Source organism: Coptis chinensis, chromosome 3, assembly GCF_015680905.1.
Source record: "Coptis chinensis isolate HL-2020 chromosome 3, ASM1568090v1, whole genome shotgun sequence".
NCBI lineage: Eukaryota > Viridiplantae > Streptophyta > Magnoliopsida > Ranunculales > Ranunculaceae > Coptis > Coptis chinensis.
Window position 1 is genome coordinate 110234654 of NC_141458.1, and position 26899 is coordinate 110261552.

Here is a 26899-nt window from a genome sequence, read left to right on the forward strand (position 1 = left end):
AAAAGACACACCTTTCAGAGCAACTTTTAACAGTATCCATATACAAACTTTCGTTAATTATTTCCGTCAATAACTTCTGCCAATTATTTTCGCTAATAATTTCCGCTAATAATTTTTGCCAATAATTTTCGCTAATTATTTTCGCCAACTATTTTCGCTAATTATTTTCGCCAATAACTTTCGCCAATTATTTCCGCCAATCAACTTCGCTAATAACTTCCGCTAATAATTTTTGCCAATTATTTTTGCCAATAAACTCCCGCCAATAAACTTTTGCCAATAATTTTCGTAAATTATTTTCGTCTTCGGTCGCCAATATTCCCGTCTCCTTTCGACACTAATTTTCAATAATTTCCGCCAATATACTTCCGCCAATAATTTTCGCTAATTATTTATACCAATAATTTCCATTAATTATATCCGTCTTTTGTCGCTAATAATTTTCGCCTCCTGTCATCGCATATTGTCGCCTTTAACAATAACATCACGTACGCCAATACTTGGTGACATTTTTTCTATTTTATTTTTTTCTTGTAAATCGATGTTCTTCCATTTTTTTTTTCTATATTAATTTATTTGCCACATGGGCTTTGCCCATCCACCAAAGAGAGGGCGATGTGTAGACCCTCACCTTGTGGCTCATTAAGCCCACGAATCCAACCCAAATAAATTAAGCCCAAGGGCTTAATCCTCGCTACACCCAATAATTAGTCTATTTATGAATATGTCTATGATCATTATTATAAAAAGATATGGATAAAAGTTCAAAAAGATAGCAATTCTTGTGACACAAACAAACACAGTCATCTTATGACTCAACTTTTTCATTCGTATAAAAACTATTTTTTATCATAATGTGAACTACGTTGAAACTTGATCCCTAGATAATAGATCTTGGGTACGTAGGCAGTCATTATCTTGGTTCAGTTTCATCTCCCCCAACATCAATTTCTTCTGTTTATTAGTGTATTTTTTATTATTTGCTCTCGTTGTGTTAAAACAGGTTACCGCCGAAATGGTATCATAAAAACTATGCAACACAAGAGCCAAAAGTTATGTGTTTATCCATAGCTATTAATGGAGCACCAAGAGAAGCTATAAAACAAGTGTGTTTACAAGAAAGGGGGAGAACGTATCTTTCCATCCAATTCTTATATTTTTATTCTATTTCTATGAACTAATACATTCGGCTTGATTCAAGTTTGATTTAGAGAAGAAGTTGATACGTAGCACCTCCATAGAACAAGGGCAGTCAATATCCTACACTTGAACTTCTCCATTGTCTTGTATTTAGGACAAACAAGTTTTACCTTTTACAAGCTATACTGCTATACACATCTAAATTGTACTTAAATATCAAAAATGGGATTTACTTGTTTAATAACTAAAAACAATTAAACCATGAAAATAAATAAAAGACACACTATGTTATGTTGGAATCTCTTTGTTGTATTTCAATCTATTTAAGAGTGAGCAAAATGGAGGTGGAGAACTTTGAGTGTTCTCTCCACTTTTGTGCTTGGAAGATAGTTACACATTGCCTAGCCACCACGGCACCACTAAGTAGGTAGTGGCTTGGCTATTGCTTAAACTTGTTTTGCTTTTGGAGTAAGTTTTGGATTTTTGTTTCCAGTAGATTTTCTATTCTGTTTCTGGAAACCGGCTGTGACTTTCTATATAACCAGGATTGTGCGTCCAGATCACAAATACTTATAGAAACAAATCTCGCACAAACAAAACCCAAGTTTCTCCTTCTCTTTTTATTGTCAGCCCACAGAGAGAATTATTACGCCGTTTTAGAAAAAAGTCTGACTAGTGCAAAATCTGCCTTCTGTAATCATTGAATCTTGTGAGGAGAAAATACCATTGTAGCCTTTCTGCACCAGTGGAATGGGCGAAATCTTTTCTTAAGGACAGTCTTATCGACGCCTTGGTTGTTCATTGTTAGTCCACTGTTCCTTCTGTTCTACTCTAGTTGTTGTTTACATACAACTATGTAACATGTCCTGCATCACAATCATCTTATATTTGCGTGGAAATTTTACATCACAATTTTATAGTCGTGTGGATATTTTCTTGATCTTTACTGTTTGAAAGCTTTTATTACAAAACAAATAAATAGTACACATGAACAATTATGAATGACATAACAAGTAAACCAATGAGGGGTTCGATCTCTTTCTTACAAGTTCAACGTTATATAGAATTATAGATATCACAGGTAGCAACCAAATGACCAGTGAACCACACGTGCACAATACCGTGTTGCTCACTTGCATGCGGCCAAAGGTGGTCCACACAAGCATTTGTTATGGATGTATGAAGAGTAATTAAATCTGTTCATATTTCCTCCAGTTGGAATCACACCACAAAGTCTATTGTAGCTGGCATTGAAAAACTGCAAATTCGCATCATCAACTATCGCCTTTGGAATGCTTCCATAGATCATATTATGATTCATGTCCAAGTACTGCATGGACAACTTCTTCACTTTCGAGAAATCGAATGCCAACATATTCCTAGATATGGCGATAATCACACTGGAACCATTTGGTATAAACAACATTGAAGCATCACCAGTTAGCTTGTTTCTTGACAAGTCGATTGTTGAGAAAGCCATGTTCGCAAACGAATTAGGAATTTGGCCTGTGAGTTGGTTGTCAGATAGGTATAAATCGGGTACGGATCCCTTGAAATGCCCAAATGACTCGGGTATGGATCCGGATAATTGATTGCGGTCTAAACGGAGAGCACCAAGTTTGGTAAAGCTCGAAAAACTGGATGGAATGGGGCCGGTAAATTTGTTGAAATTTAATTCGAGGAAGATGAGATTGGAGAGTTCGCTAATGAAATCTGGTACTGGACCTGTGAGATTGAGCCAACTTAGTCGAAGAAATCTAAGCCTCTTCAGTTTTGTAATGGATTGAGGGATTGGGCCGGTAATATTTGATAGTTTTCGGAAAGTAAGATTGTCGAGGTACGGCAAATCGCCTACCTCGGATGGGATTTGGCCCGAAATTTGGCCCGAAAAGATAGTGAGTTCCACAACCCGGTTAGTAGTGTCGTTGCATTGGAGGGCATACCAATCACAACAATCGGTATTGGGTACCCATGAAGCAAGGTGGTAAGGATTGCCTAGGGCCTGTTTGATTTTCAAGAGGACTTCATAGTCACTTGGATTGCACCGTCCCGTTGCAGCATTCAGAGAATGTGGTAGGAGAGAAGAAACTAAGAATGCTGACAATAGAATGATAGTGAGATGTGTTCTTTCCATGTCTGGATATACTTGTTGAGTTTGTACTAAAAGTTACAGTAGTGAAGCACTGACGCTATTTATAGGAGTTTGTTTGATTGCTAATTTGTTCTACTAGGATGAATAAAATTTATAAAGCGTGTCACAACTGTTTACATGAAGAGTTTGACTAGTCAAAATGTGACTCGATCTTGAATGCATATACGCAATTATAATATTAGCTGGTGTTAATATCACATGTAGGCTTTAACGAGCAAAACCAAATGTCTATATTTTTAACAGCAGGCAGTTTGGGACTGGACTTGGTTCAAATTCAGGCACAAATAAGATGAGCTAATTTTAATAAGAGGAAAATGCTCAAGAGCTACCGACTGAGGTATTTACGAATTTCAGTTCAGAATATAAGTGTTCTTGTCAGTGCGTGCCACTTCCAATTCGTGAGGTTCGTGTAAGACAGCTAGATTCTACCAAAAACGCACTTGAGTTGAGTAATTTATGTTAGAAATAATAGTTCTACATTATTTGAATATTTGAGCATGAATTAGTAAGGACTTAGGCACCCTCACTTGATAACCCGGTTTTCTAAGTGTGTTCTATGCATGAGTTTATTATTAATTTGCACATGGGTAAATGAACAACATTTTGAACTTGAAATATGTTACGAATATACCACATATGTAAATTTAATACTATTTGTTTATTGGTTCCAAAAATAATTTCATACATAGAGTGATCTTGGACACATCCATAAAAACACTTTCATACCTCATAACTAACTAAAGTTTTTGTCATACTCCAACAACCCCCTCAATCTAATAATATCTCTCAAATAAATTTGAGGTATTTTCATTAAGGGCAAAAAAAAAAAAAAAAAACAACAACAACAACACATAGCCTTTTTTTTCGGCAATTTTTTTTTTCCTCGCTCTATTTTCTATAGAGAAAAAAAATCTCTTAGGTAGGATGATACATTTCTAACATGAACTAAAAAAAAATAATCCATATAACATAAGTAAAATACATTTTTGATGTTTGACAAGAATAACTCTAGCTTCACCAAACTGGGTCTTTATAAATATTGATATGTAGTAATATATAAGTGCATGCATTTCCTTAACGAAGCGTTAATAATGAGAGTCGTGTGGTATTATGCATGCACCAAGGACTAGCTGAATTACACTTATTGCTTCAAGTGTAGCTTTTAGCAATCCTATTTGTATCAAGAAAAACTGTATGTTTTAACATTCCTATTTTCTTCATTCATAATGTATTAAGAAAAACGGAATGTAATTTCATATATAATTATTTACAGAGCTAAAATTATCATTTGGGGTGCGTAACTAAGAACCAATAACCTGTGGTGAAACAAAAGAAAAGAGAAGAAGCAAACATCATACGTCCATACTTTTGAATTTTGATTGAGTAATAATCAAAGTGCCTTTAAGCTTAGGTGCTTAAGGTGGACAAAATTTTCTATGTTTTCTTCAGTTGACTTTATTGAAAGGTTGAAACCGGTTTCTAAGCGCGTGCATGAACACGTTACATTAAATGTGGTCCTCACCATAAGCCAATATTTGAGCTAACCGCGCGTCCCTTTATGGAAGTCACTTTTTGATTGTAACTGTTTGCTAAATCAATAAAAAAAACTACACTTAACTGTTTGCTAAATCAATAATAAAACTACACTTTCTGTCACTTGACTCACTTCTCGTATGGTTGATTTTCCTTGTTAAGTAAACTCGTATCTGTCACTATAGCTATTTGTACGTTTTAGTATAGAGAACGAATTTGTGACAGGCATAGAAGTTTATTGGGTCACGTCTCACAGTTTGGCAATCTGGACTCGAACAGTTTAACACTTCACTTTATCTTTCTTTTTATACACAGTTGCTGCTTTTGTTTTTGCACTTGGAACTATGAAGTATATCTTTATGTTTTCATTCAATACAAGTTGGAACCTACTATTAAAGTTGCATCTGCTCTTATTTATTTATTTTTTTTGTGATGGAATGGTTAGGTGCTTATGGTCAGGGCCGGCCCTAGCTTCGGTGAGGCCTTAAGCGAAACTCAGAACTTGAGGCTTTTTTCCAAACCAAATTTTAAGTTAGTTACTCCATTTTTTTGTTTGCAATTCTACACTACATAACAAGTTTTCTTTGCCTAATAAGATTGTAATTTATGCTTATTTTGATTAATCTATTTCTCATAGGTCTGGTTAGACTTATCATTTATGGAGATATAGTATAGAGATGGAAATGGAAAATTGAAAATTTAACCATTTGAAATTTGAGGTATTTTCGGAAATTCTTTTTAACATAAGAGAAGGAGAGTTATTACCTTTTTTATTAGGAGACTTTTATGGGATATGTATTATGTTTTGTAGTATCTAAAAATCTTTTAGTATGATTTATTGGCTATTTAGTAGGAATTTTATATTGCATAGTACAATTTTTGTGGAAATTTGAGGCCTTTTTTCACTCGAGGCCTTAGGCAATCACCTAACTCGCCTTATGGACGAGCCGACACTGCCTATGGTGTGCACTACCACACCATTTCGCTTGCGTTTTTCCAACTTCTCACATTTTGAACCGACTAGTTTTTCTTCGATCTTGAATGCATTTGATTACTATTATTTTTTCCTAGCTAGTTAAGACCACTCAATTTTTCAATATCATCTTCTTTGCTATACTGAAGGACTTTTATAAAAGCAGATCGAAATTGTGAACGGTTGATTTTAATTGAATACAAATAAGGTTTGAGTTTCTGGTTTGAAACTTTGAGCTACAATGTAAGTTGCCTCCGCTGCATTGACCATTCGGTTACGATTATGTAAATTTTGGTTATAATACTTGTAGTCTTTATGCTTGACTTGTCGCAACATAATGAACAAATAGAAGGCCTGAGCTACAGCAATTTGAGATGAAATGAAGATGGAGCGAATTGTTTCAAACTCCCTAACGGTATGCCTATTTTCTATTTTTTCATGAGAAATGGGTGGTGAATTTTGATTGTCCACATTATTACTATCATCACATTTGATTGCATTTTGTTGAGAGTTAATAAACGTATGCCAAGGGCCTCATATCATCACATTTTTACATGAGAAATGAGCTAACGACTGAGGTATTTACGAATTTCAGTTAAGAATATAAGTGTTCTTGTCAGTGCGTGCCACTTACAATTCGTGAGGTTCATGTAAGATAGCTAGATTCTACCAAAAACGCACTTGAGTTGAGTAATTTATGTTAGAAATAAGAGCATTTTTAGGAGAAAAACTACAAAAACACTAAATTTTTTAACCAAACCAAACACCAAACCAAAAAAACACCAACCAACTTCAAGAGAAACATCAAATGACGGGGTTTTGGATAAACCGTGCCATATAGTCCATGCGGCTTTCTCAAAACTACGCCACTGAAGCCCAAGCCCACACGGTTTTCCAGAAACCGCATGATGTATCGCACATCAACTTTTTTCTTTTTTCTCTTTCCAAATCTCTCGCACGGTTTTCGCAAAATCGCATGATTGAAGCCCACACTCTAGCCCAAGCCTATGCGGTGTTCAAAAAACCGCGCGGTTTTTCCAAAACTGCGAGAGAGATTTGATACAACACCAAAGCTTGAACCAAATTTTGGCCGATTTGGTGTTTGGTTTGGTATTTTTTTGGTGTTTTCATCAATATGTGTCTCTCCTGAAGATGGTTGATGCTAGGATAGTATCTCACCTAAAGATGCTCTAATAGTTCTACATTATTTGGATATTTGAGCATGAATTAGTAAGGAAGTACTTGGGCACCCTCACTTGATAAGCCGGTTTTCTAAGTGTGTTCAATGCATGGGTTTATTCACAATTTGCACATAGGTAAATGAACAACATTTTGAACTTGAAATATGTTACGAATATACCACATATGTAAATTTAATACTATTTGTTTATTGGTTCCAAAAATAATTTCATACATAGGGATCTTGGACACACCCATAAAAACACTCCCATACCTCATAACTAACTAAAGTTTTTGTCATACTCCAACAACCTCCTCAATCATATAATATCTCCCAAATAAATTTGAGGTATTTTCATTAGGGGCAAAAAAAAAAACAACAACACACAACCTTTTTTTCGGCAATCTTCTTTTTCCTCGCTCTATTTTCTACAGAGAAAAAAATCTCGTAGGTAGGAGGATACATTTCTAACATGAACTAAAAAAAATCAATCTATATAACATAAGTAAAATACATTTTCGATGTTTGACATGAATAGCTCTAGCTTCACTAGACCGGGTCTTTATAAATAACTGAGATAGTAAAAAAATCTCATTTGCAACAACTTTATAGGTGTGTCCAAGATCGCTCAATCAAGTTTAAAAAGGGGTAATTTAAGAACCTAAATGTGTCTAAAACAATTTTATTTATGTATTTTAAAATTGGGGTATGAGAGTGTTTTTATGGGTGTGTCCAAGATCACCTATATAACTAGGGGTGTGCATAAATCCGATGTATCCGACATAACCGACCGACCGACCGACCCGAACCGTACCACATCGGTCGGTTATCCGCTTAAGACTAGTTTGGATCGGCTTGAAATATTGCAAAACCAACAGTGTCGGTTCGATGCTCGGTTTCAGATTGTGATAACCATAATTAACCGACCCGACCATTACATATTAACTAGCATCATGCACGTGCGATGCACGTATTAACAATACATCCACAACAATAGAAATCTTAACAATACTGTTCAATACTATGTACTCTCTAAAACGCAAGAGGGAAAAGTTGGGAAATTAACTAAGGTAGGGGACAACAACTCAATAGAAGCGCACCTTACAAACAAAGATTGTACCATATATCAGAAGTGGCTGTCAAAGTTGTGGGCCAAACTTGTTGTCCTTCACCTCTTAAAATTCAATTTCCCTTGAATGACGCATCTCATTTGACCCTTATCTACACTGTATACTTTGTAGTTTGTACTCATTCTTAGTGTTGGAGGTGTTTGATGAGGCTCTCGCAACAAAAGTTTACTTTATGCTGGTACTGGACTCTTTTAAAATCTCTGATGACGCAATGGATGATAGCTTGTGTAACTCCTTTTTTAGTTTCTGTAAACAATTGAATGTGTTAGAGATGAAATTATACATGATTAATTTACCGGCAGCAAAAGAACTAATCCAATTATGGCAACTGCAGCATGATGTAAAAAGGGCAAAATATAATCTCAATGTGCCACATTGGTTCACTGAGTTCACCAACAGTAGCAAAAGGGTTGATGACAATCTCAACACCATTCAAACCAAAGGCTAAATACATCTATGTATGATATTTGTGGATGTTGCAATTATGTAAAATTATTCATGTACATAGTTTGTCTTCGTTAGTGACTCACTTGCAAGCATAATACATTGACTCTTGAAGTGCATGCAGCATCTATAAGAGGTTTCACTTTCTCGAAGATGACTCTATTCTAGTTTGAAAAGGGTGTAGTGGTAGGAAGAGCAATAGAGTTCTGAATGAGACCAACTCGAACCATTCGAGGCTCTCATAAAACTTCTTTTTCAGCATAGAAACAGAAGGCCTACAAAAATCAAGAGAAGAGTCACTATATTACGACAAAACCCACGGTGAAAGTTACACCTGTGTATGTGCGTGAGTTTAGGAATTACAACAATGTTTCCAATAACCTGATCATTAATATCTTACCATTTACCTTGACATATACGACGACACAAATTTATCAGTGCCTTAGCTAGCTTTTTGGCAGAGCTAGTTTATACAACTCATGAAAGGATTTTGGGATCATATTTTACCTGCATGTCGAAGTAATATTTTGAAGATAGATCAATTGCAGAATAAGGGAGACCAGATGATTCAAGTGGTTTTCCACCGTTTAGTCGTGTGAGCATGCATCTCAATTCCATCAAAATAATTAATTCTTGCAAAATAATTAACTAAAGATTAGAGTGTGTATTCCCCAGTCCCCAGTCCCCACCCAAACAAATCAGTAATAGTATACTCAATTTGGACAGAGGAAATTGAAATTACAAAATTGCTATCCTCGAATTGTATGAACACAATGAGCAATATTCAGACACAGATGCAAAAAACACATACCCAGATCCCATATTTTCCTAATATAGTAAGATATACTTTCAACATGAATAGAACATTTGCTATTTATTATTTTACATTCTCATGAGTATTCCTCCATGTGCGAACAATAGCAGTCGTTTGGATAACAATCACATAGAAGAAATAAATATATAGAGAGAGAGAAAGTGGCGAGAAATTCAAATCTTTAAGAACAGTGTTTGTCTTCTCACACTACCAGATATGAGTCATCATGTACACCATGAATATGAAATGAATAAGGTCAGGAAAAATGAGAGCAACTCCACATAGAAATCTATAGGTAAATTTCATATCAGTGTCTAGAGAAGTAGCAACTTCTCAATGACATACAGAATCTCACAACACATAATAATGCACTGACAATCAGGATTTTTAACCCCGCTTAGTTTGGAAATCATACCCCAAGACCTTGGAGCTAACCTCCAAAGGCCTGATTCCTTCAAGCTGTGAATATTAAAAATTATGCCATAAGTATAACTTACATCAGTAAATCTCGGGAGCAGACATGATTTGCCAAACACTAGAATATCCAATGAGCAAAAGCTTGAATAGATAATCACTACAAAACAGCGCCACAAAATTTGTTTCAACCATATATATTTTAGATTCAAGATTGAAGAAATCATATAGTATTCCTTTACGTGTGAATAGTACCAGTCGAAGATTGTGAATAATACTGTGCCGGAGACGAACAAGACAGAGCTTAATAATGAGAAATTGCAAACACGAAGCGAGGAATATTCAAGAAATCTACAGAGAACCTTTAGATAGTGAAAAAATAAGCATTTAAGTTTGATAGAGGTACTCTGTAAGCTTGTTTACTCCGTCGTTGAGTAATTTCATACTTCTCCATATTCAAAGCACACTGCCATTTTTGAAATATGCCAAACAATTATTTACCACAAACAAAACGGGTATGCCATAAATAAAAAATTTCCAATAGCGTACATGCACTGTAGTTGCCAAATCTAAATGAAAAAAAGAACACTGAGATACCCTTGTAACCCTCGTTAGTGCTTTCACTCTTCTCTACACTTGTATCCACTCACAAATTAAAGAGTTGCTCACAACAAACTCAGGTTATTTTATCGACTATAGTTTCATAAAATTACATAAAGTCATTTTAACTTTTATTTCCTAAAAAATTAACTAAAATTGAAATAATTTATTGTAAACAATTTATTCAACAAATGATAAAATGACAAAGACAACAATGAGAAATTTTCTAAAGATAGAAGAAAAAAAAATCCTTTTTAGTTGTAAATATAACATGAAGGAGATAAAGCAAACAAAATGTACTTGCTCAAACTTCAATTACATATTCAAAACACAGAGATATCAAATAAAAAGTAATGAAAAGAGAAAAAATCACTTTCAATCGTCTAGCTTTCTCAAGCTCGATATATCATAAATCTCTTGCTCAAGAACTTCCAATGGAGAATTCAATTGTTTCGGCTACCTGAATCGTTTGCAGAGATGAATGCATAGGAAATAAATTTGATCAATTCAACAAATAATTAATACATAGATGAATCAATCATCCTATTAGTGGAGATTTTAGAGAGAGAGAAGAGGTGCGAGAATATTCGAGAACCGTAGAGATAATACCTTCATATAGTGAAAAGACCAAAATACCCCCAAAAAAGATAGAAAAATTACCAAACTGCCCCTGTGACGTACGTGAAAATACTATTCATCATACCCCATATTTTTCTATATAGTAAGATATTTTAGAATATAAACATTTAATTTAATGTAAAACTAGTCACGTGGTGGCTGGCTCAAAGTAGGGGCATTTTTCAAAAAAAAACAAGTAATCACGTGGTGGTTCCCTTCACAACAAAACATCTCGATTAGTGTGATGCCAACTCAAATAAGTAAGTCAAAGTGGCTCCTTTTCTCTGTCAAAATGTTTCAATTTGATTTATCTATTTGATTTATTTGTCAGTCTCAGTTCCATGCTCAACTAAGCCACACACACAGAGAGAAAAGAGATGGGACCTTAAAGGCTGAAACAATGGTGCCAAAAGCAAGGGTTAGTAGTAGAAACCCATATCAGGGCATGGGATTGGGAATTATTCAAGCCAAAAATGGTGGTGTATCCCCACGTCATGATAATTGAAAACCGGCCCCCAAGGCTTTATCCAGCCAGCTGATGAGGTTAAGAAACCTTTTGTTAACAATCGCAAACATCAACCACTCAGGGCAACCTTTTGATTATATTGGCTGGAAGGTTTCAAGGATAAAAGAGTTGTGTTTTTGAAGCAACTTTCTTTTGGGTTTGCTTCTTCTTACTGGACCTTTCAAGAGAAAGAACATGCTCTCACTGCAAAGGGAAGATGATCAGAAAGTTATGGATGCTTTGTTGATAAAGTTGATTGAAGGAGTTCTAGAGTTGAAGACAGAAGACATATTTGGCTCATTGGCTGCATGATTTTCGCTCAAGTTTAGTCAGGCATGAAACCCCATGAGCTCGTGTTCTAGAGGAATGACTTTGCAAAGTCTCGGGTCGGTTAAAACATCGGTTAAACTGTAACATACTCGGGTTGGATCGGGTATCAGTTAGGTTGGAAATTGGTCGGGTTAGTTTCGGATCGGTTAAGAGTATTGATCAGTTCAGATCGGTTATTGTAGTTCATAAACCGACAGGGTCGGTTCGGTGGTCGGTTTTTATCCAAACCCGACCCAAACCGACCCGTGCACACCCCTACATATAACCCCTTAGTTAAGGGTGTTATTAATGTGTATGCTGTGTTTAATCACACAATCGGAGGGGCGTGTATAGTAAAAAATTGATGGAAATGGAAAAAGGAATATCTCAACATAAAATTGTCTGTTTGACAAATATGTAATAAGACCTCCACCATATAAAGCTTACGCCAATGCTCATTCTCTTTTTTGGGGTGCATAGATAGCAAAATTTTACACATCCCATTTTGATTTCTTTGATGTTAAGATTGGCTATATTCTATGGGTTACTAGCAAGATGCACGTGCTATGCACACGATGTCAAACAAAACTTAAGGAAGAGTGTAAACATAATTTGCTTAACACCTTTCTTATTTGGTAACCAACTCGGGGGGAAATTGATGTACTGTTCGTAATTGTGTTTATGGTTGCTAAATTTTCTTGTTGAGGGTATGAACTTAACATTTAAAGAAGGATATAGGTAAGTGTCTTGCTCTTCAATATTGTATACCTGAATTTTGCTAGTTAACTAACACCATTTATTCAAATTGTAAGAAACATAAAGCTTCATCGAAGATTTATAATTTGAACTCCATAAAGATGTATATTCATCTTACTCGTAGAAGTTCAGGTAAAGAGAAACACAATCCTATAAATAAAGCAAACGGGCATAGTATACATTAAAACTTTCTTAGCCTGAAAATTAGTGGTACGACTTAACTAAGAAACATCAAGATCCTCAAATGACTGCTCAATATACTTTGTAAACCCACCAATTTTGCCTTCAAAATAAGAAAGACCACCGAAGGATCTAACCAAGTACAAGCTGCACGCGGCTAGGCCTGTCGTGAGGGTGTCAAGGTTTTCAACTATAATGGTAGCCCCACCATTGCACTTCCAGGGACCTCAAAGTAAGCAGCATTTTGACCTATCAAAATTAGAAGTTCACAATAATTTGAGACAAACCATATCAGGATTTCCTTGTAAAGACACCAAAGTTGCCTTCAAAATAAGAAAGACCACCAGAAGGATTTAACCAGAATACAAACTGCACACGAGTTAAGGTTGTTGTGACTTGTGAGACAGTGAGAGTGTTTTCTATAATAAAGGTTGCCCCACCATGGCATTTCCATGGACAACCAAGTAATAAAGCAGCATTTATTCTATCAAAATAAGAAGTTCTCAATTAATAGAGAAACCAGATCAAGATTTCCTATCAAACACGCCAATAAGAAAAACCACTATAATCAGTAGGCTAAGTTTGTTGATAGAGTGCTGAAGTTTTCAACCACAAAGGTCGCCCCACCATAGCACTTCCATGGACGGCCAAATATGCAGAATTTAACCTGGCAAATAAGGAGCTAACAATGAGTGTAGATTTAGACACAAACCATGAAGTAAATAATAGACCTGATTGAATAAAGTTATGAAAGCTGACAAAAGGGAAAAAAAACTAACTTGTCAACGTTAGGTGTAGCCAACGGATCATATAGTTCTTTCTGCTCCACAGATGGGACAACACCTGCCATAGCTACCATCTCTTGCATGCCTTCCGCCTGAAAAGCAAGAAGCATAAAATGTCTTGAGAACAGTTTACCAATGGAATTATATTCATGTATATTATACCTTCATGACTTGCATAATTTAAATTTAAAAGGATGAAACAGGGCTCATCTTAAAGAAAATTAAAATGTACAGATGCAAAAAATAATATATAGAGGCCAAGTATCAATAGATAATTTTTTCCATCATTTAGTCCTCCTTTGTTTGAATCTAGTATCGCACACCTAATTTACATTGACACGGGTATGCATACCCATCTGACACCGATACAAAGTGTCCGATATGGCGAAGTACCAAAAATTAGGTATATCACATACAATACATGTGTGTCATGTTTGACACAAATACATGGATACATATCCGACATGGATTATTTTTAAAATATGGAGTGTCCATAATACATAGACGCACACCAATTCTCGAGTGTTTCATAAACCTATAAATAAGAAGTAACACTAATAATCAAATTTTTAGGCCAATCAAACACATGCAAAAAAAAAAATCTCTAAAGAAAGCGTTAAACATAAGGATTATTTGACAAATTAAGTGTTTGAAATATCTTGCATGTTGAGGATACCGCCCATATCCTGCATATGCACCGTATGAATATAAAGAAGGGTCTAGAGCAGCCTCGTAACCATATGCATCATAGCCTTGCCCATAACCATAATAAGCACCATTCCACTGATTGGGATCTGATGGCTAAGCCCAGGTGCCAGGCTGATCCTGTAATTTGGACAGTAAAACATCGGTCAATGGCTATGTAAAAATGGAACTCCAACATTTTAGAACAGTATTTGGCAAGTTAAAAATCAAGAAAAAAACTTTGAAGGAAGGCGGGGCAATTGTGTTCCAGTCATGATTAATATGTGAGGAATGTGACAATGAAACATCATGCACTTGTTGCTTTGAAACCCGCTGGGGAATAAATTATTCAAATCCTCAACCTCCTCAAAATGTTCACAAGTATGGAAATTGTTACAGTAAACAAAATTCACAGATTTCTAAGAATAAAACGTTATAGACTTCATCCTCACACCATATATGCACAAATATAAATCTAATTCAAGGCCCTCCCTATTCAATAGCAAGCATATATCTTGGATTTACTTGTTTAGCTATCATACTTCTACCCCATGAAAGGCGTACGGTTTGCTGGCCAATCATAGTTCCATTCAATCTCTGTATTACTACTTCCGCAGATTGCCTAGACAGAAAAACATAGATTTATAAAACCTTAAATATTGACAAATATATAGATAAAAGAAATTGAATATCAATGAATGTAAATGACCATCCTGACTGATCACCAATGCAGAGATACAACATTATACCCTTAAATTGCTAATAGCAAAAATAAAAGAATAATGTGTTAAAAGTAGCATGCTTCTAATATTTAGAATTTGGAAGTCACAAACAAGCAATAGACAATAGCTAAAGTCTAAAACGAAACAAAACAGGGTACTACATAAATTAATCAATCAACAAATATAAGAAAACATAAATTAAAGCAAAACAAAACCGGGTAATACAATGAAAAGGGTGATTCAAATATACCTAGTTCCAAAGCTGTACAAAAAGCCGCATCCTTTACCCGGTATTGTTTTTGCATAGACAAGATCACCAAACTGAGCAAATATTTGCCTCAATTCCTCCTCTGTGACATTAGGGTCCAGACCACCAGCGAATATATGCAGTAGAAATAAGACAATTAGTAACTTTTAAAGATGGGAATGAAATTCATTCAGAATATATTTACTTTGAACTTACAATCAATAACTTTTAAAGATGGACATCCATGGTAGCCTGCAAAAAGTTAAATATTGTTTGAACTTCTAAAATGCAAAAATGTGTTTGTGCAAAAAGTAGGTCAGTTTCTCTAGACAAAAATTACCAAATCTTCGTAGAAAGGTGTCTTCTCACACTACAAAAAGAACGACTTTACCCGACTGACTATGGCTGTCGCGAAAGGTATTACTTGACAGGCCAAAACTGCCGCAAGACCGTCGGAAAATGCTCGGTCGGCATAGGCTTTCGATGGTTAAAATCAGTCAAAATAGGCCGTCGGCATTGATGATCTTTGCCGACAGACATTCCTACAGCTTTGGACCGTTGGATATTCCTGCTGTCTTCGACCGTCAGGTATACATGTGACAATTTATGTCCGTCGGAAATTAGGTTTAGACGGTCGGATATTCCTACTGTCTTTGACCGTCGGGTATACCTGCGACAGTTTATGTCAATCGGAAATTAGTTTTTTTTTAAATAAATAAATATATATATATATATATATATATATATATATTGGGATTTTAATAAAAGATCCCAACATCACATTCTTTTTCAGGCCAACATCACAATTATTACAAAAGAGCTACACTTAGTATCTAGCACAAGTAGAAAGGAAGTGTAACAACAATGATTCGATGAAATTATAACACCATCTTTCCATACTGTTGTAATGCCCAAGTCTACAATGATGTCAAACTCTTCACATTAAACAAAACGGAGTCTTCTAACACTTTTTAACTTCCCAGGCCAAACCCTGACAAAAACCAAGTAGGTTTTAACTTTCTACCATTGTTTCGATCCAAGATGCGGTTTCCCTTTGACTTCAGTTTCCTACCAACCAAAAAAAAAATGTCAAAGGGAAATTCTTTACTCATATTACAATTACATTCAATCACTTTAACCCCACATGATAAAAGAACATTAAGGAAAAGGCGTAAACTACTACTAATCATAGTCGTGGATAGCTCAAACATTTTTATCAGACTTCTGTAATCTTAATCTCAAAATGATTCCAGGTACTCTAGGCATGAACATGCCAATTCTTATTTTATAAACAACCTACTAAACAATTAAACATCAGCATGGATTGCTAGGCACTCACGTTCTTAATAGTTTTTGTTGCCAATTTTATTCCAATGATACAACCAACCCATGATATAGATTGAAATATTCATAAGTTGTGAACCCCAGCCATCAATTGCGGTGGGGAGGAATAACTTTGTAAACCTTAGAGGATGATACCCTATAAAAGAGAAGACATGCATAGAAATCCTCTTTTACATGCATGTTGCTAAAAAAACTCCATATTGGGGACAAACCAACTAAGGAAACTAAGGAAAAAGAAAAAGTGGATATAATTTGTTCATAGGTCTAACAATGAATTTCAAGCAATTACCTGGAAGCACCACATTCAGCAGCTATTGTATCCAAAGGATTTTTAACGAGGAGCTTCACATTCAAGACTTTTTGGATTATAATGCAGTGGCTGCTGCAAGTCTGCAAAAGATATACATTTTGTTAAGTCATCAATTCATTAAACCCTAACCCATAAACACTACACCATAACATGGCAGCCTTTTTGTGTCGCCTAAATTCCGAGAGTAAAAACTGAACAATTAAAAATTGTAGAAAAAAAGTAATGGTTTACAATTAAAGGTCATTATATTTGTCCACTATGGAAGCTATAAAACCAGCATGAAAAAATTGCAAGTAAAGGTCCTAAGGTCCATCCAATTTTAGAACTACTAGTGTAGTGCACATCTTTCTTTTACATCATCACCTAATTATTTTTTATGAACAACAAGGGAGTACAAGAATACAATGAACTATATAAACTCATTAACAGTTATTAAAAGTTCATCCACTCATGAAGTACATGCAAGCTTCAATGATTTAAAAAAATAATAATAATGAAAAGAGTCTCAAATCAGCCAAACTAAAAAGTTTTAAAGTTGACGTCCAAGTTCAAAAAGTGTCATGGCAATTAATTGTTTAACCATTAATAAAAAAAATCACTTACGAAGAAAGAAAAACACCAAACTTCATACCTGCATTTCCGTACCGAATCCTCAAAGTTGTTTCAATCATGCAAGCCTTTTGCAGTCCGCCACCAAAGCATTTCTTCCTGAAAGAGAAAAACAGAAACAAACATTATGAATAAGTGAGTGATCAATCAAAAAGCAAGGCGCTAAAGTTTCAATCAATTCAGTATGCATTCCTCCCCCCCCCCCCCCCACACACACACACACACACAACATAATAAAAGTTTGTTTTAAGTTCCTTGAACTAATACTAGCAATATTAGAAGTTCAATTTCTTGTATGTCAATACCTGCACATCAAAATGCAAATTCAGTTCTGCACAATAAATCACGTCATGCATTACTTGTATGGAGCTTAGTGATTCTAGTAGGTAACACAATCTTTACTTTTATTTATTTCTGTTTTTGAAAAGGTTAAAGTTTATTAATCACCGGACTCACCCTTCCACAAAAAAAAAGATATTTCTGCTGAGGAAGGGCAGAGAGAGAAGCCAACAACCGCAAAAAAGGAGATGACAAAAACAAGCCCTTGCACCCTGCACCTACACCAAGAACATAATTGAATATTTAAATCAAATGTTATTAGGACCATGCTTCCAAATAGAACAGTTATTGAGCATATTGAGGAACCAAACCAAGGTGCATCTATAAAATAAAATATGTATCTATTAACAGAACAAAAAGGGATAATACCTTTGAGTCAATCTTCCTGTCTAGGAGGTTATTCTATGTGCATTCAACATCTCCTAAAAGCACCGATCCACAACCAAAAAGCAATAACATCTTAAAATCAGGAAGGTTTCCAGGAGGTGTTGCCAAGGTAATAGACCTAAACAATAAATGAGGCAATTTAATTCAAATCCAGAGAAAGGTCGAGTCACGTCGGATGAGTTCGTTGATTATTTAAGTTATATGGAGAAAGCTTTCAATCATAAAAACCTTCAAGACCACAAACATGTCAAGCTTCATGCTACACAGTTGAAAGACTATGAACTTGTGTGGTACGATGAGTTGAACTCAGGGAGCACTTAGGAACCTAAGCGCGAAAAGCTGGTGGCCAACTTTCCCAAGCTAATTCATCTAAGAGCAACATAGCGGGTGCTAGCCAAAGAGAACTAACCAAAGCTGAAGCTTTGACTAACCCAACACCAAAACCAAGTTTTAATTCATTTTCACAAACGAAAATAACAAGTAACCAATTGAAACAAATTATAAAGCAACCTAAAATCTAAAGGAAATCTCAAGAAAAAAAAAATACCTAACCTGAAAAATTGATTCTTTCTCTAGCAGTAATTTGAGCTTTAAATCAACCTATAAAATTACTTAAGAGAATCAATATCTAAAGTAAAACCAAAGAGAACAAAAAATTAATTAAGCTTGAATATATAAGAGAACCAACTTTGAAAATCAAAGCTTTTTGAGAGAGACGGTGAGAAAGAGATCTTTCGGATACTGTCGATGGATGTGATTCATTGAGCGGTGGTTGAAGGAAAGGTCAATACTGCCGATGGATGTGACTAAACAGCTTTTATCTTTTTGTTCGATGCAACTTAAACAGTTAGCTTTAGGGTCTTTTTTGGTTATTTTTTTAATTTTCCAAAAAAAATAGGTGGGAAGCGAAATTAGTTTGCCGCTTGATATTTAGAAGAGATATGCCGACTGTTAACAACTCTTGTAGAACCGTCAGGTACCCAGAGAGATTACCCGACAAATGGTCATATTATACCCGACAGACAAAATGTGTTGGTAACGTCCTACCGACGGAATCCGTCGGGTATTCTTTATGGCGTCTCTCGGGTAAACTCGTTTTTTTGGTAGTGTCAGGAAGCAAAGCACGATCTACATCGTCCCCCTTGATAGCATATTGTTCACATACCTTCTCGTCTAGATGAAACTTGGGTTGATTGTATATATATATTGGGAGGGCAATCACTAAAATGACTCGGATTAAGCTACCATAAAATGCATATTATCTAAATCGAATCACTTCAAGACAATGTACATTACCTAGTTGACCAAGACAATGTGTTTTTTTGCAAATTGTTTTAGAAACCTGAATGTAAAGTGTGGCAACTACTCTGGGTTAAAACACTGTTCTATGAATTCTTTGGAAATGAATAGTGAGGGACAATACTCGATGAAAGACCCTCTGCACAAAATCGAGCCTAATCTTATATATGTTTTGAGCGTAATAATTTAGTTAGGTTTAAAAAACACAAAATTCAATGTTCTTCACCATTCAAACGTAGAAAGTAAAGCCACCAATTTAATTTACCATCAACTCACTTTTAATTTTCATTATTCAACTTCATTCTCACCTAAGCTATTTAACGGATTATGTATACCATTTCAATTTCCAGTCCTTAATTGAATAGGGGACACAAATAAATTCATCAAGCCAAAATAAGAAACTCACCTAAGCACCCATTTCTCCATTTCTTTGTGCCTAGAAATGGGTATGATTCAGTGTTCCCACGATCTCATCCCATTATACTTTGGGAAAAAAAACCTTGCTCTTTCTACTCTGCTTTCAGCATACATAATGCCATTCAGTCTTGGATCATGTATAGTTTTACAACAGACAACATTAGAATTATCCAAGCCTGAACTCAGTGTCAAATATGCTTCAAAACATTCTAGCAATTTCAGACTTCAGAAAGCCAAAAGTATACTAAAATGCTAATGATGAAAGAATACATTGAGGATGTTACGAAAACATTAAGATGTCCTAAAATCATACCATGATTGAGCCAGTTGACTCGCAATTGCCGAGTCCATGATTCATCTTCTTCAACCATCCTCTAAGAGCGCCAAAGTCCAATTATAGTACGGAAAAATTCAAAGCACCTAAAGGATTGAGTAACTTCTTCCTCAGCAAATGTAGAACTTCAATTCTACTATGCATCTCAACAAAAAAAAATCAAAAAGAAAATAAGAACTTTTCAAGATTTATCAAACTCATTTAAGAATGTTCGGACAATCAGAACACTTCAATCAAATCAAGCTTCATGTCATATTCTCGATTATAATTTTTTTTTTTTATGATACCCAATTTCCAACTTTAAAGCAGCAAGATCATCTTCATGATTGTGGAAATAGTAGAAAGAAAAAAAATCAAAAATAAAAATTGACACTTACAGTGTTTTCTATAATATAAAAAACGTGTAACGTGATGACGAACTTCATCAATCAAAGATTGATCAAATGTAAGGAAGAGAATATGCAACTTGACATAGTATAAAATAGTGCATTCCTTTCAATGCGCATGTGCTTTGCTGATTTAACTCAATGCTTCTAATCCATTCGGATCACCAGCGATAGATGGCTACTTTTTTTTTCCTTTGGTTTTACGGGGAGAAACCCAAAATTAAAAGAATGGAAGTAGTAGTTTCATTGTAATGAGAAAAAAAAAATGAGAAACAGAAGAGAAGAGGATGGGAGAGAAGGGAAAAGAATCGCTTCGTATTCTCTGTTATACTTTTCCTTTTCTTAACGTCTTATTAAATAACCAAATTATTGCTAATTAAATGTCATTTATAGTAAAGCGTACAATTCAAAATTGCGTGAAATTGGTTTTTTAATATAACGCCACATGAAAAGACTGATTGCTCCTATTCAAAGGTGTTAAGCAATATTTTAATTTAAGGACAATATTGGTACTGAAAATTTATAAAGGCATAAAAAGACAAAGTAGTCCTCATTAATAAATATCTAGACATTTGATTTAATTATTCATCCAGGGGTATTATGCGTAAGAAAAATACCCGGATGAATTTAAGAGGCCACGATCATTATAGGATATGCTACTAGTAGAGATTTGTGCACTCTTATTTGTCAGGATCGTCATGATCACGAATATATATATGCACATTTATTTCTTAATCAGGGAAGTGTTTTATTTGCTGTAAACAGTCTTTTTAATTATTTATCTATAGGGCAGGATTCTTGCTGTAAATGTTTTATGACTTGAGTTTATTGTTAGGAACCACAACCAAATTATACTTATACTTTACCAATTATCACAATAGTACAAATATTTCTCTCTTATGTACCACGTATGAAAACTTTAATCCGAGCCTAGTGAAGATTCACTATGTCCTTAAGACAAATTTTCCTCCTCACGGTGCTTCAAATTAAATTTGGATTGGAAACTATCTCCCAAGATAGAACAAATTTTTCCTTCTTTGGAAAGCAGCATTTCAATTCTACAGAATTAGCAAACGCAACATTGTATTTTGACTAAGAACAGAGAGGAGAAGAGAGGTTTTCAATCGATGTCTCTTTATGCAAAAACGTCTGATATTTATATGAGAGTGGTGCCTTTTCGAAACGACACAGTGACTATTCGAACCAACACAGTGTCTTTTCGAAACAACACAGTGACGGTTCAAAACAACATAGTGACTTTTCGAAAGGACGCACCGTACTTTTTCGGCATAAAACAACGTTTCAAACCGTTGAATGCAACATTTTGAACCGTTGCACTATTTTGGAAATGTTTTTCTCTTTTTACTGTTTTAAGTAAAATTGTTAAGTCTTATGGGCCCAAATAGATTGGGCCTTGTTAAGAAATTGGTTATCCTAAAAGAATATAAACTACACACCACCTAGCCCAGCCCAGCCCACCTGTTAGTGGTGCGCATGTTTCTTGTTGAGCTTGCTTGTGTTCCATCTCCACGGAAAATTAATAGAACCCATTGGGGCCCAACCCAAATAGCCTCAATTAGGCCTTATAAACTCAACAATACTTTGGTCTTCTTCCCACGTGGGACTAAGTGTTTTTCACACCCATTTTTCAACCATTTCATCTCAAGTGGGATAATTTGGGAGACAAATTTATCATTCATTTCTCAATGGATTTGTGCCATTCCAAGTCCTATGTGTTCACAACAGTATAGACTTTCAATTGAAACCCATTTTTCTAACACTTATCATTATCCACTATGCAGTGACCTTATACAGTTATATGTGATGGACTTCAATCTCCTAAATTATTAGGCTCAATCTAATAAAGAACAAAGTAGAGATTTTAGAAGAAATAAATAAAAGACGCTATGTCCTACATCACATTCATCTTATATTTGCGTGGAAATTTTACATCACAATTTTATAGTTGCGTGGATATTTTCTTGATCTTTACTCTTTCAAAGCTTTTATTACAATACAAATAGTACACGACCAATTATGAATGGCATAACAAGCAACCCAATGAGGTGTTCGAGTGAACACCCCATTCTTACAAGTTACAACACTATATTTAGAGATTTTAGACATCACAGGTAGCAACCAAATGGCCAGTGAACCACACGTGCACAATACCGTGTTGCTCACTTGCATGCGGCCAAAGGTGGTCCACACAAGCATTTGTTATGGATGTATGAAGAGTAATCGAATCTGTTCATATTTCCTCCAGTTGGAATCACACCACAAAGTCTATTGTAGCTGGCATTGAAAAACTGCAAATTCACATCATCAACTATCGCCTTTGGAATGCTTCCATAGATCATATTATGATTCATGTCCAAGTACTGCATGGACAACTTCTTCACTTTCGAGAAATCGAATGCCAACATATTCCTAGATATGTCGATAATCACACTGGAACCATTTGGTATAAACAACATTGAAGCATCACCAGTTAGCTTGTTTCTTGACAAGTCGATCGTTGAGAAAGCCATGTTCGCAAACGACTTAGGAATTGGGCCTGTGAGTTTGTTGTGAGATAGGTATAAATCGGGTACGGACCCCTTGAAATGCCCAAATGACTCGGGTATGGATCCGGACAATTGATTGCGGTCTAAACGGAGAGCACCAAGTTTGGTAAAGCTCGAAAAACTGGATGGAATGGGGCCGGTAAATTTGTTGAAATTTAATTCGAGGTAGATGAGATTGGAGAGTTCGCTAATGAAATCTGGTACTGGACCTGTGAGATTGAGCCAACTTAGTCGAAGAAATCTAAGCCTCTTCAGTTTTGTAATGGATTGAGGGATTGGGCCGGTAATATTTGATAGTTTTCGGAAAGTAAGATTGTCGAGGTACGGCAAATCGCCTACCTCCGATGGGATTTGGCCCGAAATTTGGCCCGAAAAGATAGTGAGTTCCACAACCCGGTTAGTAGTGTCGTTGCATTGGAGACCATACCAATCACAGCAATCGGTATTGGGTACCCACGAAGGAAAAGGATTGCCTAGGGCCTTACTGATTTTCAAGAGAACTTCGTAGTCACTTGGATTGCACCGTCCTGTTGCAGCATTGAGAGAATGTGGTAGGAGAGAAGAAACAAAGAATGCTGACAATAGAATCATAGTGAGATGTGTTCTTTTCATGCTTGGATATACTTGTTGAGTTTGTACTAAAAGTTACAGTAGTGAAGCACTGAAGCTATTTATATGAGTTTGTTCGATTGCTAATTTGCTCTACTAGGATGAATAAAATTTATAAAGCGTGCCACCACTGTTTACATGAAGAGTTTGACTCGATCTTGAATGCAAATACACAATCATAATATTAGCTGGTTTTAATATCACATGTAGGCATTAACGGGCAAAACCAAATGTCTATACTTTTAACAGTTGGCAGTTTGGGACTGGACTTGGTTCAAATTCAGGCACTGGATAAGATGAGCTAATTTTAATAAGAGGAAAATGCTCAAGAGCTACGAGTGGGGGGTGTGATTAATGTGTGTGTTGTGTGTTTAATCGCACAACCGAGGGGCCGTGTATAGTAAAAAATTGATGGAAATGGAAAAAGGAATATCTCCACGTAAAATTGTCTGTTTGACAAATATAGGTAATAAGACCTCCACCATATAAAGCTTACGCCAATGCTCAATTCTCTTTTTGGGATGGCAAAATTTTACACATTCCCGTTTTGATTTCTTTGATGTTAAGATTGGATATTTTACACATTTCCGTTTTGATATAAGTATTTTTTTTTATTTATCTGGGGTGCAGTTTTGTACACGACCCGCTAACCCGACACGAAATTAGCGGGTTTGGATTGGGAAAAAAGGTTTTTGGGTCATTTAAGAATTGATATGCCGAATCTGTTAAATAAATGGGTAGGGTTAGGGTCACATATATTAACCCGAATAACCCGTTAGAAGACTCGATTAGTTTTCGGGTTTAATGGGTCGGGTCATCAACTCGTGACCTGTATAACCTGTTTTGTTTTAAGATAAGTTTCATTATCCCAAGTTCCAACAACCTAAAATAAGCGACTAAAAGGAGATGGATTAGCCGTCATATTGATTCATTCGATAAATATATATTTTGTTATTCAATTTTCATTGATATGTAATTAAATTATGGATGGTTTTTGAGAATTAATACATATATTTTTTTTTAATATGTTTTTTTGATAAATAAAATCGTGAAATGTTAAATATTTTGCATACAGGTTGTCTTTGAATCCAATCCAAAACTGATATAAAATCTCATCTATCATCCCAACTACCTAAAATAAACGACTAAAAGAAAAAGGATTAGCTATCATATTGATTCATTTAATAAATATATATTTAATTATTCAATTTTCATTAATATGTAATTAAATTATGGATGATTTTTTAGAATTAATGCATATATATATGATAAATAAAATTGTGAAATAGTAAATATTTTGTATACAAGTTTTCTGGGAATCTGATCCGAAACTGATATATTATTGACTCGCTGGCTTAACGGGTCACCCGTAGGCGGGTTGGATTTGGGTTTGATAAACTCGACATAGGGGTGATAATTTGGCCCTCAGGCCCTCAACCCGCCCTGACTTGGCCCTCAAAATTGCATGTTCAATCCCTCAAAAGTTGGCCCTCACAGATTTAAGGGGTGGCCCGGCCCGGCCCTCCCCTCATGCTTATAAGGGGCGGGCAAGGGCTTAGATTTTGAAGCCTGAGCCCAACCCTCATTAAGCCCTCACTTGGCCCTCATACATTTTCTTGTTATTTTACATTATATTTATGTATTATACTCTAATTATTTGAGCTGTATAAAAAAAAAAAATCACTAAATTAATTTTCAATAGGGGATAGATTATAACATAACATAACATATGTGTTTTCTGTAATTGATTGAGTGATAGGAATATAAGTCATACATAAAAATAAATCCAAAAATGTTGATGTTTTAAGAATATTATCTCTTAAATATAGATGTTTTAAGAACCTACTCGTATATATATATATATATATATATATATATATATATATATTTTTTTTTGGATCCAATGGCCGGCTAGGTAGACAGCAGAATTTCAGACAACATCCAAACAGCAGAATATCGGCCGTTGGATCAAAATTAATCAGATCAAGATTAAAAAAGGGTTATTTAGCTTTTGGCCCCACTTTATATATGGATATTAGCGTTTGGCTCTCCTAAGTTGCTAAATTCGTTTTTGGCCCCAGTTCTGTTAGTTGAATCAGTCAACTTTAACTCCACCGTGTGTTTTCCTACTCATATTTTTGTAATGGCATAAATACCCCTCACACTTAACACATGTACTGATTTTATTGAAAACAAATAAAATTTACACGTGTCAAAATCTTGTGATTTCCATCCAACGGTCACCTGATCGGCAACTACCTTCACTATCTCCGTTTCTTGGTAATTCCAAACTCCACCATTTGCATTTGGATCAAACTCCGCCCTTAAAGTTTGGCACCCTAAGCATTGGCATCCGAATGGCGCCACAAAGACTCCAATTCATCAACACCACCATCGCTTTGCTTCCAAGAGCGAATCGCATTTCTTAGTGTTTTCACTCCCTCACTTTTTTTTTTATTTTCAATACATCGGGTCATCATATGGGATTGAAACACGACTCCTGCCTTTCAATTCATGGATAAGATTCATCTCTGTCCCATCCTCATTTGGCATCCAAATTGCACAATTCTGAAGATCCAAAGTATTGGTACAATAGAGAATGTTGGGTGTAATGATGAGTCAGAGAAGCCTCTTCCAGTGTTGCCCCCACATCTGCGTTCATTTAGTGTTTGTGGCTCTTGTAATGGGTTGCTTTGTTTACGGGATTCCGGTTTGCGTCATCCTTTAATGGATCCAATAAAGATGGGTGAACTCTATGTTTGGAATCCATTTACTGGAGAAATCTTACAACTACCAACTTCTAATACGATTGGAGTCAATACTTTTTCTTTTGGTCAGAATCTTATTCTTAATGAGTACGTGGTTTTGGCAATCACAAAGGTATTCCTGGACGATTTTGGAGATTTCTATGATAATAGCGAAGATTACGAGTGTGAACTAAAAATTGAGATGTGCACACTCGGATCGACTTCGTGGATAAGAATAAGAAATGTCCCATTCATCCCAGTAACTTCACACTTATCAGATTACTTTTTCTTAGATGGAGCACTTCACTGGCTGGCGCAGAAAGAAATCAATCGATATAGTGTTGGGATCAGTTCTTTGGATTTGG

General features: G+C 35.4%; 2 protein-coding genes, 1 long non-coding RNA gene and 1 pseudogene across 4 annotated transcripts; all 4 read right to left on the reverse strand.

Moving 5' to 3' along the window:
• Nucleotides 1–2071: 2071 nt before the first annotated feature.
• Nucleotides 2072–3341, reverse strand: LOC147512908 (polygalacturonase inhibitor-like). The gene has a single exon (XM_086595912.1). The coding sequence runs from the start codon at nucleotides 3272–3274 to the stop codon at nucleotides 2270–2272; it is 1005 nt and encodes a 334-aa protein (XP_086452038.1). The 5' UTR covers nucleotides 3275–3341; the 3' UTR covers nucleotides 2072–2269.
• A 7998-nt stretch (nucleotides 3342–11339) lies between these two features.
• LOC147512909 (polyadenylate-binding protein RBP47B'-like) lies at nucleotides 11340–15432 on the reverse strand (annotated as a pseudogene). The gene is made up of 6 exons (XR_015216103.1): nucleotides 15427–15432; nucleotides 15190–15350; nucleotides 14743–14839; nucleotides 14197–14358; nucleotides 13528–13625; nucleotides 11340–13415 (listed from the first exon to the last, which is right to left on the reverse strand). The product of XR_015216103.1 is annotated as a polyadenylate-binding protein RBP47B'-like (transcript).
• Nucleotides 15433–15961: 529 nt separating this feature from the next.
• On the reverse strand, nucleotides 15962–17549 carry LOC147512910 (uncharacterized). The gene is made up of 3 exons (XR_015217295.1): nucleotides 17472–17549; nucleotides 16820–16920; nucleotides 15962–16254 (listed from the first exon to the last, which is right to left on the reverse strand). It is a non-coding gene; the product is annotated as an uncharacterized LOC147512910 (long non-coding RNA).
• A 4995-nt stretch (nucleotides 17550–22544) lies between these two features.
• LOC147512911 (polygalacturonase inhibitor-like) lies at nucleotides 22545–23922 on the reverse strand. Its single transcript, XM_086595913.1, has one exon. It carries the CDS (start codon nucleotides 23788–23790, stop codon nucleotides 22792–22794), a length of 999 nt encoding a protein of 332 aa, XP_086452039.1. The 5' UTR covers nucleotides 23791–23922; the 3' UTR covers nucleotides 22545–22791.
• Between the last annotated feature and the right edge of the window lie 2977 nt (nucleotides 23923–26899).